The 18,579-nt window shown below is 37.6% G+C and overlaps 1 protein-coding gene across 1 annotated transcript in view; it reads left to right on the top strand.

The window, feature by feature from the left end:
* The window catches only part of MRPL13 (mitochondrial ribosomal protein L13), a 30,426-nt gene that overhangs the window by 10,701 nt on the left and 1,146 nt on the right, over positions 1–18,579 (top strand). The window contains exons 5-6 of the mRNA XM_058830315.1: positions 4,047–4,133; positions 4,454–4,575. Coding sequence (XP_058686298.1) covers positions 4,047–4,133; positions 4,454–4,575 — 209 coding nt within the window. The remainder of the gene's footprint in view (positions 1–4,046; positions 4,134–4,453; positions 4,576–18,579) is intronic.

Raw genomic sequence — 18,579 nt, 5'->3', positions numbered from 1 at the left:
AGCCCTTTAAATTGGAAACTAAAAGAATAATGTCATAGAACTGTGTTACTAAGAGCATGTCTATGCTGTGAGTGTATAAATTAGCTAAGCTGCAAAAAAGGTTTTGCAATATTCAAAATGGGAACTTTGTAATTAAAAAAAAAACTGGGACAAACAGCATTCCAGTAGTATAAAAATCCCCAAATACTAATGCTGGGGTGGCTATGTACATTCATCTGATGGTGGATGTCTTTCCCTGATAAAGTGTCATGGTGTTTAGGAGTAAATATTTATGAGGATGTGGAATTTTACACATTGCTAGTACTAAAGGTAAAGGACTAGGGGAGGAGGCAGTGAGAGTCCATGAATAACTGAATTAACTGTAAAGCTGTGCTAATCAATTTCAAAATGAAATCAAGGTTGTGGGTGGGTAGACCTCTCTGCCAGTCTGAAATCCCACAGAAATCACCAGCTTTTTTAACTTTCACGTAAAATTAAGCTCTTGCTATTTTAATAGGTCAAAGTAAGCATAATGACATAGAAAGCAATAATGTTTGTCTTTTATTAGAAGTATATTACAAACATGTAAAAACAGGGTTTTTATTGTTAATTCCTGAAAGAAACAATATGTTCTGATGTGTTTTTTCAGGGAGCATTGAATCTGGGTTTGGGTTTCATGTGAATTCAGTAGCAGATTTGCAATTCCATACTTTTTTACTTAGGTTTGGTCTATTTTTAGTAAAACTTGAGTATGTTCAGGTAACAGAAGAGCCCTTACTTAACACTCTGCAAGTATTGCTGGTTGGATCTGCCTTTTCTGTTACACAGTCTTACTCAAGGTGCAAAAGCAGTCTGTAAAACTTCACTTAAGCCTGTGGTTTACTGATTTCTTTGACTTGACACCACACCAGTGAAAGTGAAGTTGTGGCTGTAGGCAGAATTTTGGCCAAGAAGTTGGATGTAAATTTGGTCTTTCCAGTAGCTAGGTTTGGATTTATTTTGGCTTGAAGAAAATCTTTGAGGCAGAAGTTACAATGAAGGAAGTTTTCCAGCACTACCTTCTGTGTCCTGGCTCCCTGTTTAGCCTTCTGTTCTGTAGTTGGACTTACGACCTTGCAGTAAATCAGAGTCCTGGGTTGCTTTCAAAGCAGCGTGGCCAGCAGGGTGAGGGAGGTGATTCTCCCTCTCTGCTCCGCTCTGGTGAGGCCCCACCTGGAGCACCGTGTCCAGCTCTGGGGCCCCCAGCACAGGAAAGGCATGGAGCATGATGGAGCAGGCCCAGAGGAGGACCACAAAAATGATCAGAAGGATGGAATACCCCTCCTATGAGGAGAGATTGAGAAAGTCGGAGTTGTTCAACCTAGAGAGGAAAGGACTCTGGGGAGAGCTTATTGTGACCTTCGATGTATATAAAGGGGGCTTACAGTAAAGATGGGGACAGATCTTTTATCAAGGCCTGTAGTGACAGGACAAGGAGTGATGTTCTTAAACTGAAGAGATTTAGATTGGAAATCAAAGAGAAATTTTTTTTGTGAGAGTGCTGAGACTGAAATAGACATGCCTGAGAAGTTGTGGATGCCCCATTCCTGGAAGTGTTCAAGGCCAGTGCGAATGAAGCTTCGAGCAGCCTGGTCCAGGGGAAGTTTTCCCTGCTCATTGCAGGGGGTTGGATAGGATGACCTTAAAGGTTCCCTTCCAACCAAGCCATTCTGTGATACTTTGGCTTGCCTGGCAGTAAAAAATAGTTTGTGCTTCATGTGAACTGATTTTTCTGTTGCAGAACTTGTGGTTATGAACTTCTTGCATGTGTGAGGGGTTACAGAAAGGCAAATGAGTTCTTAAACAGCATAGAGAATAACGGATTTACCACAGCATGCCTTGGAATATGCTTATTGCCCTTAGGATAGTTACCTGCAGAAATTATTATAGAATTTACAGTTGTCTATGATAATTCATTATCCATTATCATTCTTAAAGTCCTGTTTTCATGGTAGTTTGTTGGAACCTGAGCTTGTCACTACTGTAGTGACTGTACACAACATTGAAAATATTTATTCTTGTTCAAGCTTGTGTATATAAATCAGACATTCTTTACAGAGTGATTTGTTTTAATTGGCACATTTTTACTACTGAACTGACTTTTTGTAATGTAGATAAAAAATTAAGAACAGATTCACTAATCAGAAGTATCCACAACCAAAATAGATCAGTTGCTCTACCTCACTGGTTTGTTTCAGCAGATAACTCTGCCACATACTGCAGAGGAAGATCAAAAGTCAAACATGAACATTGGTTGCTTGAAGAAATCAAGTATTTAACATAATGTTCATTAAAGTATTTTAAAGTCTCTTTTCATTGGACTGAAATCATTAAATAACTAGCTCTGTGTATCTATAGGTCAGAGGTCATACATTGGATCATGTGTATGTACAGTTTATTAGTCTAAGAAATCAACACTAGTTCTAATACAGTCTGAAGTTAAAAGTAATTTTTAGATAAGTAAAAAATCCCCACAGTCAATGTGTTGTGAAGTCTCAAGATTTGTTTGTTAAATTCAGATGCATTTTGATCTTTCATTGGCAATAAGGATAAACACTGGATAGAAAAGAAAATTAGCATATGAACTTAAAATTATTAATGATAAAAGGGCTATTCACATGAGCTGCTGTTAATAGCTCTGTATTTTCTTTTATTATGATATTTTAATATTCAGTGAAGCAAACCAGGGAAGGTTCATTTTCCTTGCCCTTGTCTAAGCAGATAGTATACTGACCTAAATAAATTATAGTTTGCTCTACAAGCATGAATAGTTTTTATCCCTAAAAAGCATTTGTTTTCATCTTTGGTTTTTAATACATGCTTATTAATTTTTATTAGAGAAAGTATAAAAGCTGTATATTAATCTGCATGACCTGATATATTTCTCCTGTCATCTTGATTTATTGCATCTGGCCACATATTTATGGTACTGGCTGCATAACACCTGAAAATTCTATCTTAATGTGGTTCCACCTTGGAAGTTGGTGATTGTCTCTAAAATTTCAATTTAATTCATTTAGTTAATTTTATAAAAAGAAGCCATTTTGCTCAATATATTTTAGAAAATATCCAGGTGCCTGCAAGATTTGTTTGTTCTTAATGCCCTGCATTTCAGTGTGGTTTATTGGCTTGAGCTTGATGTTGCACTAAGCATGCCTGGGTTGTTTCTGATTTGGAGCTAGTTTATATCCAGGTGTCCTGGAGCAAACATTTTATTTACAAAATTGCATGTAGGTCTAGCTCTAACTGCTTTGCTGTCCTTTATGAAACCTTTTTTGTCTCCTACAGTTGTGTGCATTGTTTTACATTTACAAATGTTCCCCTTCAGGATGAAGTCCATAACAATTTGTTTTGTATTTAATAAAACACATCTTTACCAGAGTCCAAGAGAAAATCCTGTTGAAGTTTGTTTACTTTACAATGAGTGTCATTTAGAGTAGATGTACAAATTCTATTCATTCCTGATGTTTAGAAGTGAGATTGTTCATCTGGAACTAATAGCAAGGGAATGTATTGTAAATATAAATAGTAAGTTCATAATGCAGTGTTTTGGTATGTCAGCTTTGCTTAAGGTACGAAACATTAATTATAAAACTGTTTTAAACACAGCAGATTATATTATTAAACTAGTTGCTGGGAGCACTTGGAAATTTGCTAGAGCATTTTTTTTCTTAAACAATGTGCATATGTAAATTTGCAATACAATATAGTTACCACAAGCTTTTCAATTCTTTGAAGCTGAGTGATCATATGCAGTCATTCACAATGTTAAATATAGCTCTTAACTTTCTAAGCTGAAATTTTCTACATGGGTCTTAAAATAAGTGTTTATATTACGAGGAGTAAGTATTCATTTTTTTAAAATTAAGGTCTAGAGCACCTTCTGAATGTGGTGCCAGAATTCTTCAGCATGAGGGATGACTAAGAGCTTCAATGTTTAATGGAGTGGACAGAGAGAAACACAGTTAAGCTATTTCATGTTATTGGTAACCTCCCTGATTATATGTTTTTATGTTTCCTTTCCTCAGATTGTTAAATTGGCTGTTTATAGAATGCTTCCAAAAAACCTTCAGAGAAGAACTCTGATGCAGAGGCTACACCTGTTCCCTGAAGATGTGAGTAGTCATGCACTTACATTTGCATCCTTGTGTTATATAGAGGTAAAGTGGGAGTGTTAGCAAGAGCACTCATGTCATCAGGTAAATTAAAACAAAAATCAAACTAATTTTATATATATATGTGTGTATATATATATATATATATATATATATATATAAGTAGTTGGGTGTTTTCCATATTACTTCGTAGAACCATGAGATTCAAGACGTATGAGATTGGTGTATTTAGGTCAGACACTTAGCATGAAGAATGCAGTGCCATTGACAAGGGTGTTGTTTGTTAAACAGTTGGATAGTTCTGTTCTCACCTATCTCAGGTTATTCCAGAAGATATAGAGAAGAACCTTCTACAAGAGATTCCTCAGCCACGTGCAGTCCCCAAGAGGTTAGATGAATATACACCAGAAGAAATTGCTGCCTTTCCGAAGGTTTGGACTCCGTAAGTATCCTAGATTTTTTTAAGAGGACACATTGACTGAATATGTATTATTAATTTTTTATTCATTATTTCTTTCTACATTAGTAGAAAGAAAAGTCATTCTTGTCTTTGTAATTTTTTTTTGAGAGAGGTGGTCATTAAAACAAAGAACAATGGTTGCAAAAATTTTCTGTTTCTGGTTTGTTTTTTGTTTTTAATAAGAAATGCTTTACTTAAAATCATGGTTTCAACTCTGCTGCAACAAAATGAGTAGGGTAAAAACCTTCATTTCCTGGTTTGTGTTGTATGTGCTCTATAATGCATAACTGTTAGACATAGCCAAAGGAGATGCCACTCAGGTCTGTAAACTTTTAAAAGCTTAATAAAAACCACTTGTACTTAGGCTCCTCACCTTAGATAATACTAAAATAAATCTCTACATCTGTCCTGTGTAATGGAGGCACCTCTGTGTTACAGTGTCTGTTAAAGGAAACAGAATCCAGCAAAGACATTACACATCTTCTGAGCTGAAACAGGGAGATTGGTTTTGACTTCTTCTAACCTATGTCAGTGATAAAAATTGCTGTATTTTATCCTCACTACTGAAAGGAGCTGAAATTCCTGAGACTTCCTGGTTTCTATGAGATTTCAGTGGATTAGCCCTGAAGAAGTTTAGATTCTGCACCATTGACCAGAATTCTTGCAGTACATTACAGTAAAGCTGATAAGCCTGTCCTGTCATATGGGTTGCTGTAGTATTCTGTAACTGTGTTCAGTATTAAAACTGTAAAGGTCCTCCACAATAACTGAGCTTGAATGAGGAACTGGCACTTAGTTTTAGCCAACTAATTGGGAGTATCTGTATTGTCAAATGAAATAGTGTTGTGCTGACAGAGTTTTTAAAATGCATTTCTTTATCCCCACACACTACTATAGTCTTGGTTGAGTTCACCTACTTAGGACTGGGCCATCTTAATTGTGTTGACTCGCAGGTGTGTGTGGCAGAGGACAAATAAACTTGATGCTATCTCATTTAGTTATTGCTGTCAAACTAAGTTTTGTAATATCTTCATGTCAGCATATTAACCTTGGGGGAAATCTGCAGGTAAGAATACTACTGCAGTTAGAATTCCCCTCCCATAATTTCTTGGAACCATTCCCTCTGGAGGAATTCAAAGCACAGAGAAAATAAGCATCCCCTTTTTTTATATTTCTCTCCACTGCAGTCTCATTTGGATTGATTGCTGGTAACTGCTCTCTGTATACAATCTTTTTACTCCTTGCCAATTATGGGGGCTGGGGAGTGCAACTGCCTTAGAAACCCTATAGCAGATAGTGATTCTCCTGTGGGAGGGCTGGTGAGCTCAAGTGCGTATTATGGTGAGAAAAAACATGGAATAGGTGGGCCTGAGAGGAACAGAATACTGGCTCCAAAATGAATGAGAGAGTGCTAGAGAGAATTGGAACTAGTGGGCTCTTGGTGGATGGAGTTTGGGAGAATTTTAATGCTCTGAGTATAGAGACTGGGGCAGAAGTTTCACTTCAGCCAACTGCTACATCTAGAGCCATATTTAAAGGCCTAGAGACATTTTAAAGAGACAAAATTCTAACCCTTGCTGTGTTGGACTTTTATTCCACCTGCTTTTCTGCTCTCAGGAACTGATTTATCTAGCAGAGGGATAAGAATGAAGATGGTTATCTTCATTCACTCTGCGAACTGCAGGGCTTATTGCTGTTGTAATTTTGGCTTCTTGTCCTGGCTTGCAACCAGACCATTGTTGGTGTCAGATAAGTTTTAATTTAGTCTTCAGCTCACTTTTTTAGCAGTTTTGATCTTGGGAAGAGTTTCCAGTATGAAGTAATGGGAAAAATAATAATGTGTTTCCTGTCTGAAGGGAAAACTGTATTTTGATTCTCTAGCATTCTGATTTTGGGGCAAAGCGGGGAGGAGAGCTTAGTTGGGAAATAAAAAATAAAGAATTGAGCAAATTTGGTAAAATAACTTTCTGTTATTACATATGATGTGTTAAGTAAAATAAGTAAGAGGTCTGTAAAAGGGACTTAAAATGAACCATAGTGGTCACTGTTCTGATTAAAATGCTAGCTGGAGTGTCTGAGAATAGACAGCTTTTGCATCAGACACATTATAAGAAAGGGTGCAGAGATAACAGAATCTGTGTTCTGAGTTTTTTCAGTGTGTGAACCTGTCGCTGCCCGAATCGGCCTCTTTTGCCTCGGCTAGCTGTGGCCGATGTCAGCGGCAGGAGTGGGGAACCAGGCTAGCACTGCGAGGCTCAACCTGGAACCTCCAGAGCTCCTCTGCGCTCTGGCGTTGGGGCTTACAGGGCGACACAGGATGCGGCGAAGGGAGAAAGAGTGCTCAAACTCCTCCGATTTCCCAGGAACAAGTTTATTCCAACAGGTGCGGGGCTGGGATCACAGGGGAGAGGTCTGAGCCGAGACCCTGGGCACCCCCATGCGCCAGGTTTTAAGGACCGTGGGCGGCTCGTATGGTGACCAATGGGACAACAGCCACGGAGGGGTTAAGGGTGGGGATTACAATATGCAGGACCAATGGTAGGGACCCGGGGGGGGGAAAAGCAACTGTACAATCAATAGGGCGTCGAGGAAGGGATGATAGGCAGGGAAAGAACTGGAACAAAAGGTGGGGGTTCACATAGATTGACAGGGCTTAGGGGCAGGATTAGGGTGATGGATGGGGAACAATCTGGAAAAATGGGAAGGGTTTACCATGATGGGCACCTGGGGACAAACCATTCTTTATGACCGGGGAGCAACTGGGGTAAACTACCTCTGAACTTAATAAAACCAAGCAATATGGGCGGCAACATGAACCCTCTGAAGAAGTAGTGTTTGCATTATTATAATATTCCTGTGAAAGACTGGAGACAGAACGAAAGTATAAATATTGACATATTCTTCTTTTTAGAGGCATATAATACAAATATGCTTTTAAAAAGAAGTCAAAAAATGGACAGCTTTGTTCAAAAAATCAAAGATAGGTTAAAATATTGTTGTATAAGTCTGATAATTTGAGATGTACTGAAAAAACAACTACCTGACATGAAAATTATTTCACAAGAGAAAACATAAAGGGAACATGAGTTGTTTTGTAGAAATCCAGATACTGCAGAAATATGCATGTATCTCAGAATGCCAAACTGATTTTCTGTTTGGGTTCCTTGTCATTTCATTCTTTTCAGATGCCCAGGGAGGTTTTGAAATTTCCAGCCCTGGAGATGCTCAGAGCTCATTGCACAGTTCCTGAGCAAACTGATGTAATGTTGAAGTTAGTTCCTCTTTGAGTGTAGTCCTTTCAGATGCAAGTAATTCTATAGTTCTTTATATATGGGGAAAGTAAACTAACATAGTAAAATAGATTAATATTGTAATAAGCTGTGTTTAAAAAATCCAGTGCATCGTTTGCTAATCTTACTAGTCCTGTTTGGTGTTTCCTTGGGCTGCTGTTTGCTACTCTGTACTAGGATCTTAGAAATCTGGGTGAGAACACACAGTGCTGAAATGAGTAGCCTGCTCTTGTCCCGTGTTCTGTTTGGGATGTACAAAGCCTTGTGGACTTGGATCTGTGAGCTTCTGCAGAGCCCATGGAGTATTAGCAGTCCTTACAATAAACCAGAAAATGAAGGACACAGAAAAGCTTTAAACTATTTTTTTTTTCTTCAGATGATTTTAATAATTCTTCCTGCTTTATTTGACTTTTGTTTTTAATTATTATTTGTCTTCCATGAAGTTTTGAGTCTGGTGACCAACCTGTTTACCAAAGGGTAGATGTTCAGAAGGTAATGAAATATCTCTGAGAGTGATTATAAAAGGGAGAAAATAGAGGGAGACAGTGGTTCATCTTCTTTCTACAAAAAAAAAAATAGTTGGTTAATACCAACTTTTAAGATACCTGTATGCTTTAAGGGAAAAGATCAAATGAAAAGGTATGTATTGATTAAAAGTATATAAGGCTATAAATACAGATAAACACAATTTTAAGTAAAAAATTAATTTTTGAGGTTTTTTATTAAAACTTTTACTCAAGAAATGTATGTTACTATATACAAACTAGATATAAGATAGATAATATGGAACAAATGTAAATAGCTGAATTTGTGAGAAATTACTAATATCAGGAGGAAAATACCCTTTTTCTCTTTAATTGGAAATAATAATGTAAATTTTCTTCTGGAATCTGAAGAACTTTGTCAGTTCTGCTAGTGATGTTATTGGACATTTTGACTATATTTTGTGTTAAAATGTCTTGCTCTAGAGAGCTCTTTAAAGGCTGTTTTGCTGGTAGTTGGAGGTTGACCCACCACAGAGAAAGACACCGTATGCAAGTGGGACACTGAAATAGAGATATAGATTTTAAGGAAAGCACAGGTGTGGAAACCCAGCAGTGGTTTTCAGAGTAGTGAGCCTTCCAAGCAGCCCTCCTTCCACCATGACAGGACATCCAAAGGGATCTTGCTCCAAAAAAGGGGAGAATTAAAAGTCAAAAAAGCTTTCTTCAAGTGTTCTTTCCTTTTATTCCTAATCTGAGCCAACTGATTTCCCAACTTGTGCAGAGGTTCTTACTTAGATCCTCCATGCAGAATTCTGAAGTAAGTGGGATGGAAAGCCACATAGATTCAGGAAAGAAAATTATGTCTGTTCCAGATATATTTCAAGGTGAAAAAGATCAAAAACTAGTCCCTTTGACAGAGTTTGATTTTGTACTATGAATGAAACTTTTATTTAAAGTGTGTTTGAAATTTCAGATTGTTTGTCTTTTAAATGAGTTTTAAACAGAAATAATCACAGAATTCACCAGTCATATATGACTAAGCAAACAATTCCGTTCCATAAAAGCAAGGATGCATCAGATTCATGGGCAAATTTTGCTGTTATATACCATTTGAAAGTTGTTTACCTGTCTGGGTCTATATATATGTTTTGGGACAGTTTTAAAGGCAGGAAGTTGTATTGCAAGAAGTATTTAAATAAGCATGTTACCAAATAGATGGAACAGCAGCCCTGTGTTGTTCCAGTGAGATTTATGTATTCTTGGGAGTTTCCCTTAAGAAAGCAGAGAGCCTTAAGCTCCCTTAAGAGAGCTGTCTGGTTGCAGAGTGTGCTTGGGCTGGTGCTGGTGTGTAACAGGCTGAGTGCCTGGTCCACTGCCAGCCCTCCTAGGAGCTCCCCTCAGGCCAGACAGATGCTTGCTTGTCCTTGGGGGAGCAAGTTCTTCTACACTTTTGAAGTTTTTAAAACTTGATATATTGTAAACTCTGCAATTTGGTTTTCGAAAACCAAACACCTTCTTAATGTTTATATTTCTGAGTAACTTCCCTGATTTCTGCCCCCATCTGTACATCCTGCTTTGAGGCAGGGGGTTGCAGAGCCTGGTCTGAAGCCGTGATTCTGTTCCAGCTGAGCAGCATGGGGTAGGCAGGGTCACAGTAATGACACTGCATGTCATCCCCATGCAAGGCATACAGATGCCTGGAAGTTCATCAGTAGCACTCTGTGGCTTTGAAAGCAGAAAATCACAATGTTCTCAGACAGAAAAGTTTATAGGTGATGAAACACAAGCATATTGGATTCCTGTGGACTGCAGATGGCTCTGATAATCCTCTTACATATTCTGTACCTTATTCCAGTTCCTCCCCAGTTTTGTGTCCTTAAAGTCAGTCTTGCCAGACTCAGGCAGCCAGAAGCCACCTGTGATGTTCCCAACAAACATATTTTTGTTTAGGCACTGATAAACAGAAAAGCTTTTGGGTTAAGAAATCCTCTCATCCACCACTTCCTTTTCTGTTTGTTTTTTTAGAAGAACTACAGCAGAATTTATCTTGCACAATTCTACAATTTCTAGTGCAAATTTCTATTTTTAGTTACACAAATTAATTCTGGAATGTAATAACCAAACAGAAGAAGCCAGAGATATCCTGGTTATGTGGCTGAAATGATGTTATAAACAGTACTTCTATATATTTAAGATGCTAACAGGATTTATTAGGTTTTTTGTCTGTTAATTTTTTCAGATAACTTCATGAGGAGCCAACATCAAAAAACACTTCACATTATATGGCATAGAGAAATTACATTTGGAGTATTTCCAGTTATGTGTTGTGTTACAAATTATAACCTGCAGTTTTTTCTAAGTTTATAAAATGTTGGGGTTTTTTCCCTACAATGAAATAGGAGGTAAAACAAAGGAAAAATTTTTGGAGTGGTCACTCTAGTTACCTTGAGAAGAGCAGAGGGAAAGCCATAAAGCCATCTCTGAAGATGGTGAGGTCTTGAGCTATTTTTATGAGGACCATCTCAAGTATATTCATTAGTGTTTAAAAATTTGGTACCAAATTAAATTTCTCCAGTCTTTTTCTTAGTTCCTGTTCAGTTGTCAAGTGTGTCTGCAGCTTCTTGGGATTTGTATTGTGTTTCATATTATGTCTCACTTGGTAATACTTGTTTTTTGTCTTGGGCTAAGTACTGCCTCTCCAACTTGAGTGCTCATCTTCTCTCACAAAGCAGGGGTAGCATGCAGCAGTGTTGAGAGAAGACTTGGCCAGCGCAAACTTCTGTAAAAGACGGCAGCCAGTCTTAATTTTCCCTAAAAAACAAACTCTATAAACCAGGAAAAAGCTATCCTGCCAATACAGCCCAGTTCTGTTCCAATGTACTCTTTGAGGAATCCCACTGGCAGCTCATTTTCTGTGGCCTTTTTGCCTCTTGGTAGGAATTACATGAACTAACTGTAGATCATTAATCCATTAATCCCCAATCAAATCTAGGAACTATCACTGGTAACTTTTTTTTTTTTTTCAATAGTAAGGGCATAAAATGTCTCAGGATTTTGTGTAGCATTTCATTTAACAGGAGATTTGGAGGTACCTAAGTCTCACATTTCAGACTACCAGAGCTAGATCTAAATTCCTGTGGACAAAAAGCCACACAGATACTTAAGAAGAAAATTGCTCTCCTCTACATTAGGTTTTAGCTGCAGGCAGCAACTGGACACTAATCAAGAAGGGTCAGTAATTCAATCATCTTAAAAATCCAACACATTCATATTCAGATTGTTTAGTCTGTTGAATTCGATTACTGGCTTTTCTCTGGCATGCTTAAAACATATCAGTGCTACCGATTCTCATACCCTTTATCTGGGGGCAGGTTAGGTTGTTTCTAAAACAAAAGTTGAAGGTAAGAGATAATAAATGGGTAACTGGGCCCTTTTACTTAAACTTTCTGAAGAGGCTCCCAAAAAGAAAGTTCGAAAGCTCCTTTCCCTTAAAACGTGTTTATCTCATATGTGAGAATGGAAATTGGACAAGGAATAGGAGAATGGTTGTATATGATACTGTTGAACTACTTGCCCAGATGAAATTAGAGTTAGATTAATTTTTAATCACTCTTTTATAAATGTCTAGATTTCCCTTTTTCACTTCTGTGGCTGACAGTAAGTCTGGAAAGTATTTCACTATTCCTTCAACCAGTTCTCTGTTTATTTGAAGAATAACGTAATTCTTTGTCCAAAGCCAAGTGTACAGTGTTGCTCTTTATACAGTACTACAGTTTTTAGCAAAAAATATCACTAAAAAAGAAACCTTCTATTTTTAAAAAGCATCATCTTAACAAGATGAAAGTTACATGTGTATTCCATTGATTTAACGTAAATATTTTTCCAGACAGAATTCATATAAGCAAGGTCAAAAACAGGGAATTACAGTAAATTTGAAAAAGCTTAGATCAATTTTACTTAGTTTGTTTTTACAGAAACTAACGTTGTAACCACTTAAAATTTTAATAAGCCATTCTTCATTTCACTAAGAATACCGAAATGCATATTGGATAACATGATTTAAGGACACTTTTTAAAAATTACAGGTGCTAGTTTTATGTAGAAAAAAGCAAACAAGTTGCAGCTGAGGATGACAACAAACATGTCTTAAGTTTTGTTTCTGCAGAAGATGATTAGACACTACAGCTGTACTGTCATAGCAGTATCACCTTTTCTTACTCTTGTTACAAAACGCAGCTTCTGTTTCTGTGGTTTGTTCTCCAAGCAGAGTAAGTTATACTTGTAGAAATGCTTTTTAGGCAAGATAGCAGTCTGCATGAGAACAACACTAACATGGAAACAGTTCTTGTGCCCCAAGCAGAGGAATTGGGGGTTTAGAATAGGCCACAGTGTGAATTGGAAATTGAATGACAGTTGAAATAAAATTAGCTATTTCACTGATTATCTTAGCAGGGGCATAGAGCTATAATGGGATAATAGGTACACCTCGAGTAGAGGAATGATTCTTCTCACCCCAGCACCAAACTGTTGATGTTTGTGTGTAACCACATAATTTTGTTTTACAGGGAATGATAGTGATGTCTGATCCTTGGGTTTTGATTTACTAGTGTGATTAGTGAAAAACATGAAATGTGTTCAGAAATCCCCTTTAACTATAGTCCCCTTACCTAATAGCTATTGACTTTGGCATAATATTCCTGAAAAATACATACATTCCGCTTGTTTTAGAATTTACAGTAAATTTTGTCTCTGTATTGAAGTTTTTCTATAAAAACAAATCTTAAATACTCAAAATTTCATCATTATTTATTCATAAAATAACCTTAAAATGTGTGCCAGATAGACAACAAATTTCACATTGTGTTTATTGTGTGCTAATTTTGGACAAAACCAAATTATTTGGAACCTTTTGTTATAAGAAAAGGCTAAAAGCCACCTATTGTCCTTAATAAGCAGATATGAAACATGAGCCATAGAACCATTCTGTGTAAGCAGACAACTGTCATCAGTTAGCAATAATTCCACATTCCTGTGATGGTGATTTCCAGAATTATGGAGAAGAGCATCACAGTAATAGAGATCAAGTGTTGCTGCCAGCACAGAGTAATGGGATCAAAGAGTGGCTGAGGGCTAGTAACTAAGTGGCATGATCAGTCCACAAAATCTTTTCACTAATAGGTCTTCCCCAGTCTGTCAAAACAGTGTTGTTTCTAAACTCCCTTAAATGAGACCTTTATGAGCTAATGGATATCACTTGTTAAGTGCTTTAAAAATTAGGGGTAGGTTAGAAGTATTTTAATACCAATTATTTCTTTGTGTGTTCTAGTTTTTCAGCCAAGTTTGGAGAGATTGTTGTTTCTTAAAATTCTTGAAACTTGTGTAAGAAAGTCAGGGGGAGTTTCTGTAAAACTACACAGTCATGCTGAAGATTCTTTCAGCCTTTTGGGGAACACTACACTGTTACAGAAACAGGAAAGGGGGAAAAAGAGGCTACTGAATAAAAAGCTGACATAGCAGCCACAGACCTAAAACCCTCTGGGGTGAGTTACTCTTAAAACATTTTGATAACTGCGAGTTAAGACCGATACTTTTTTGGTTTTATTTTTGATAAATAACCTATGCAAATGAGAATCCTACCAGACATTATATTTTTCAGGTAATAGAAACTGAATGGAAGAGATGGATGTGTCTTTCTTACGGGATGGTTATTAAGTTTAAGGGGGTTTTCATGCATTTGGAGTGCTTTCTCTCATTCATGGAAGCAGTAAAATCTTAATAGAATTCTAAGCCTATACTCTTCAAATGTTGCTCTTGTACCACGTCTCTCGTCTCAGTCACCATATTAGCCTGTGACATTAGCTAGCCTTAAGGCACTGACCTTTTGCAGAGCTGATGGAAAAGTAAATCCTTTCTGAACACTCCTTGTTACTGCTGCTGAGGGTGCAGAAATTCCAGGGAGCTCAGGCTCTATGGGTCATGTGCTCCAGTGGTGAGATGATTGCCCACAGGTGAAGAGAAAATTGCAATTTGAGACAGTGCTTCCACCCTGAGTCAAGAGCAGGTATTGACAGGTCACTTCTTGTGCAGCACTGCCTTACTCCTCAGCATCAGCACAGGCAGGTTTGAAACCATTAGCAGTCATTAACACAGGCTTGCAAGCACACAAATGACTTAACAATTCCATGAGGTTTTACTTCTTTTGAAAAGTCTTAGACAATGAATGCAATGTACCAGCAAAGCAGTGTGAGTAGGGGTTGTTTGTGGAGAGATGGTTATCCAGGTTTTTTGAGCTTGAAAGAAGAAAAGATCATGTTATCAAATGTTGTTTATCAGCAGCAGGCAGTGGAAGAAACCAGGGAGGAGTGTCACTTCTTTTGGAAGAAGGACAATGTTGACCAGAAATTATATTGTTTTAGCTAATCCCAGTGCATTTAAAAGTTCTAAGAAACAAAGTCATTTGGATTAAAATATGCAGTTTTGAAGAAGTATTCTGAGTCATTAAAAATGAAGAGAAAATATTTTTTTAAATATGGTCTGGGTTGTAAAATAACTGCTGTACATATAGAATAGACAGTGTCATATATTAATTTGCAGCCTTATCTTTATTATTTCTTTGAGATTAGTAATGCTAACCTGTCTGCTGTAAGATGCTACAATATTTTAGCTTGTTTGCCTAGAAATAAGATGATGAAGTTGTCCTGTATATTTTTGAAATCGAGTTAGTTGCAGTATAACACAAACTAGTGATTACTTAGATTTGGCCTTCATAGAGTAACACTCACACCCCCCCCCGCCTTATTTTATTTTTTCTGAGGCTGTTTTATCTCCACAAAACATTGCTAGGCAAAGGGAAACATTCTTGCTGGAATGTGCTGACAAGAATTTAATAAAGATGGAGCTGTTCAGCAAGTCTCTTCAGAGTTGATTGAAATAAATATTCACTCCAGGAGTTGAGAGTTGAACACATGTAACTATTGCAGAGAGTCTCTGTCCTGTCCTTCCTCACAGGAAAAATACCCTTGGAAGAGGATATTTCACATCACACTGAAAAAGAATATTGAATATTCTGTGAAGTGGGGGGTCCCATCATAGTTGCAAATATGTAAGTAGGTCCTTTTGTGCTGTTAGTTTCTGTTTGCCATCTGAGATGTTCAGAGGCAGAGGTCATAGCTTTGTGAGCATTTTTTCTGGCAATAAGGCTCAGTTTTAAGAATCATCCATCACTTCCTGCCTCTCCATTCTGCTTGTGTGGCAACAGAATGGAAAATCAGAGAACTGACCTAGATTAAAGGCAACCTTGTTTTATGCAGCTGCACAAAGGGGTGTATGCTGGAGTTGGAGTTGCTAGGGAAGCACATGTATGTTCATCAAATTTCAGTATTAATTAATGATACAGATGCCAGCTCTACACTCTGCAGTACTTTTCAGACATAATTGTAACTCTGAAATCTGCAGAGACACTGAAGAGAGAATTTACAATGGCAAGCTTTAACCCAAGGACACAAGCCTCTTCAAGTCATCTCTCAAGTCCATGAAGAAAGGCAGGACTTCTCCATGTTCCAGGGTTTAGTTTGACCCCAACCTTATTTCATGAAGTGGGGTCCAGAGCAAAGAAGTTACTGTTCTCCTGTAAAGAGGAAAACTCTCACAGTCCATTGGGGTTTTTTTCAGCACTGTAGAGTGTAGGGCTGGCATCTGTATCAAAAAACAGCATTTTTATGAAATACATTAATTCTGAAGAGTTTTGGAAAGCTCTCTACCAGTTACAGTGGGGATCACTAAGACCCTTTTGTTTTCCATCACAAAAGCTGATCGATCATAGGAGCTGGAAATACATGCAGGTTTATCTGTTTTGTAAGTTCCATTGGCTGTGGATTGTCAGCAGTTTACATCAGCTGTATTTCTCTTCTGATAACTGTGAATATGGATAAAAATTGCGAGAATTTACAGAATCACAGAACTGTGAGGGTTTGGAAGGGATCTATGGAGATCATCCAGTTCAGCCAAGTCCTGCCAAGGCAGGATTCCCTAGAGCAGGTTATACAGGAATGCATCCAGGTGGGTTTTGTGTGTCTTCAGAGAGGGAGAATCCATTACCTCACTGGGAAACTTTAGGAGATTTAAAAGCTGTAATCAGAATTTAGGATGAGCTCTTCAGTGCCTTTTACTCAGTGATAAAGTATTTGTTATTGAGAAGCACTGAGCGGCCTCCTGTAATGAATGGATTGCTGATTTGCTGAGTATTTTGCCTAGAACTCACAGAACCATCTTAACACTTTTTACATGGAGTATAAAAATGTTAGTAAAACAAATATTTTTTACATATTTAGGTGATAGACATCTGCTGCACAAACTAGTGTCTCTCATTTTCAGTGAACCCATAATAGTTTGCATTTCAGCTTAGACTGCAGATACATCGGTTCCCACATTCCCACATTTCCCCTTGTCTTGGAGTCTGTTGTCTATATACAGCACAGCTTTTTTTCCTCAAGAATATTACTTTAAAAATAAAAAGGAGAAGCAGCTCTGTGAAGTCTTGCCTTTGGGTGAATTTCTGAACTGTCTCTTCTAGGAGGCAGCATTTCCTTTGTTCCAAGTGCATAAACTCAGGCCTTTGCTGAGGAGCAGCAAAAGCGCTGCCATCAAGGAGGAAGACTCCCACGTGGATTTATGTCACTTATCAATGAGCAGTTACCCATTGATGCTCACAAGTAGTTCATAATTCTCTCTGAGTAGACAACGTTTTTGTGGGTTCATATTCTTCATCTGACAAAATGCCTATAACACTTTTGCCAAAGGCAGTGTTTTTCAAGGCTTAGCTTTCCTGGTGCCAAGGACTCTTCAAAAGCAGTCCAAAAGCCAAGTACTAGTAAGCATAAAAAGCCTACTGTGGCAATAGAAAAGGCTTTAAAAACTTTTGTATTTGTTCACACAAGTGTTTTAGTGTGGAAAATCCTGTCTTTAAGCTTCATTAACTTCATAAGACTACAAAGAGTCCAGTGTTTTATGCATTTAAATTTTAAGACAATGAGCATTAAAGATGAAATGCAGATTACAAGCAAGCAAGAAAAAAAAAGGATTTTCACCCCAGAACAAAGTGCTGTGAGACCCATAGCTCTGCAGCACTCCAGCATAACGCTAGATTGAAGTTTAAAGTGAGCCCTTCATAGAAAAATGCAAAATCCTTTGAGCACTGCACAAGAGGATGGATTGGCCTATAAAAAGAGAGAATAATAACCATAAGCTGCAAGACAAGGATGTCTTTGGCATGCTGCATTGCATAAAATCTTCCAGCACTGTCCACCTGTCTAGGATGGATGTAGTGATAAACCTTCTAAGTCACTGCTGAGAATTTTTCAAAATCCCATACTCTTGCTACTCCACAGACAGTTTGATATAATGAAATACCTATTCTGGCATGCAGGGTGAGATCTGAGTTACAAAATGTGGAATGGCAGAGAGGCTGGAACCAGAGGATGTTGAAGGTCCTTTCTGACCCAAATCATTTGTGATTCTATGAATATTTCCAAGTACTGAAGTCTGGAATTCTAGAAAATGTGACTTGACTTTCCAGCGCACAGCAGCCATCAAACATTGAGTGTATTCAAGTTCAACATTAAATAAGTATGTAGACAACATATATGGTGCTTGCAGCAGTTCTGTCATGCACAAAATATGTAAGTCCAAATGTTAATACAGAATATGCTATATAAATGGGAAACAAAGCAGCTTTGTGATTCATCACAGTATGAACATTAGTTCTTCTTTATAGTTGTTCTGTAAAATTCACACAATTTTATATGCTATTCTTGAAACAACACAAACTGAATTCCAGAGTTGCTTTCATGTGAGAACCTATGGGCTCATACAAGAGTTGTGTGAATGACTTCACTTTGCAGTGCTTTTGCTTGGCAAATTCTAGAACTGCAACACAGGACTAAGCAAGTGTTGGATTTCTGCATCTCTTCAGCCATTTAAACTCTCAGTCTTCAAAGTAAGCTGTCTGCTTTCATTGCTGTCTGCTTTTCATTTCCACTATTGAGCTGCATTACAGATAAAATCTACCACCTTTGGAAATTTAACTTGGTTAGTGTAGTGGTTTGCAGCTTTTACTGTATGCCAGAATTTTTCATTCAACTTCACGACAAATCTGGCCCTGTATTCCTTTAGATGTCTCTAAAACTTAATTGTTTTAACTCTTGTTGCATCCT

This window comes from Poecile atricapillus, chromosome 2 (genome assembly GCF_030490865.1).
Source record: "Poecile atricapillus isolate bPoeAtr1 chromosome 2, bPoeAtr1.hap1, whole genome shotgun sequence".
NCBI classification, from domain to species: Eukaryota; Metazoa; Chordata; class Aves; order Passeriformes; family Paridae; genus Poecile; species Poecile atricapillus.
Note: the sequence above shows the minus strand (reverse complement) of the source record. Positions and strands in the feature narration are given on the sequence as shown.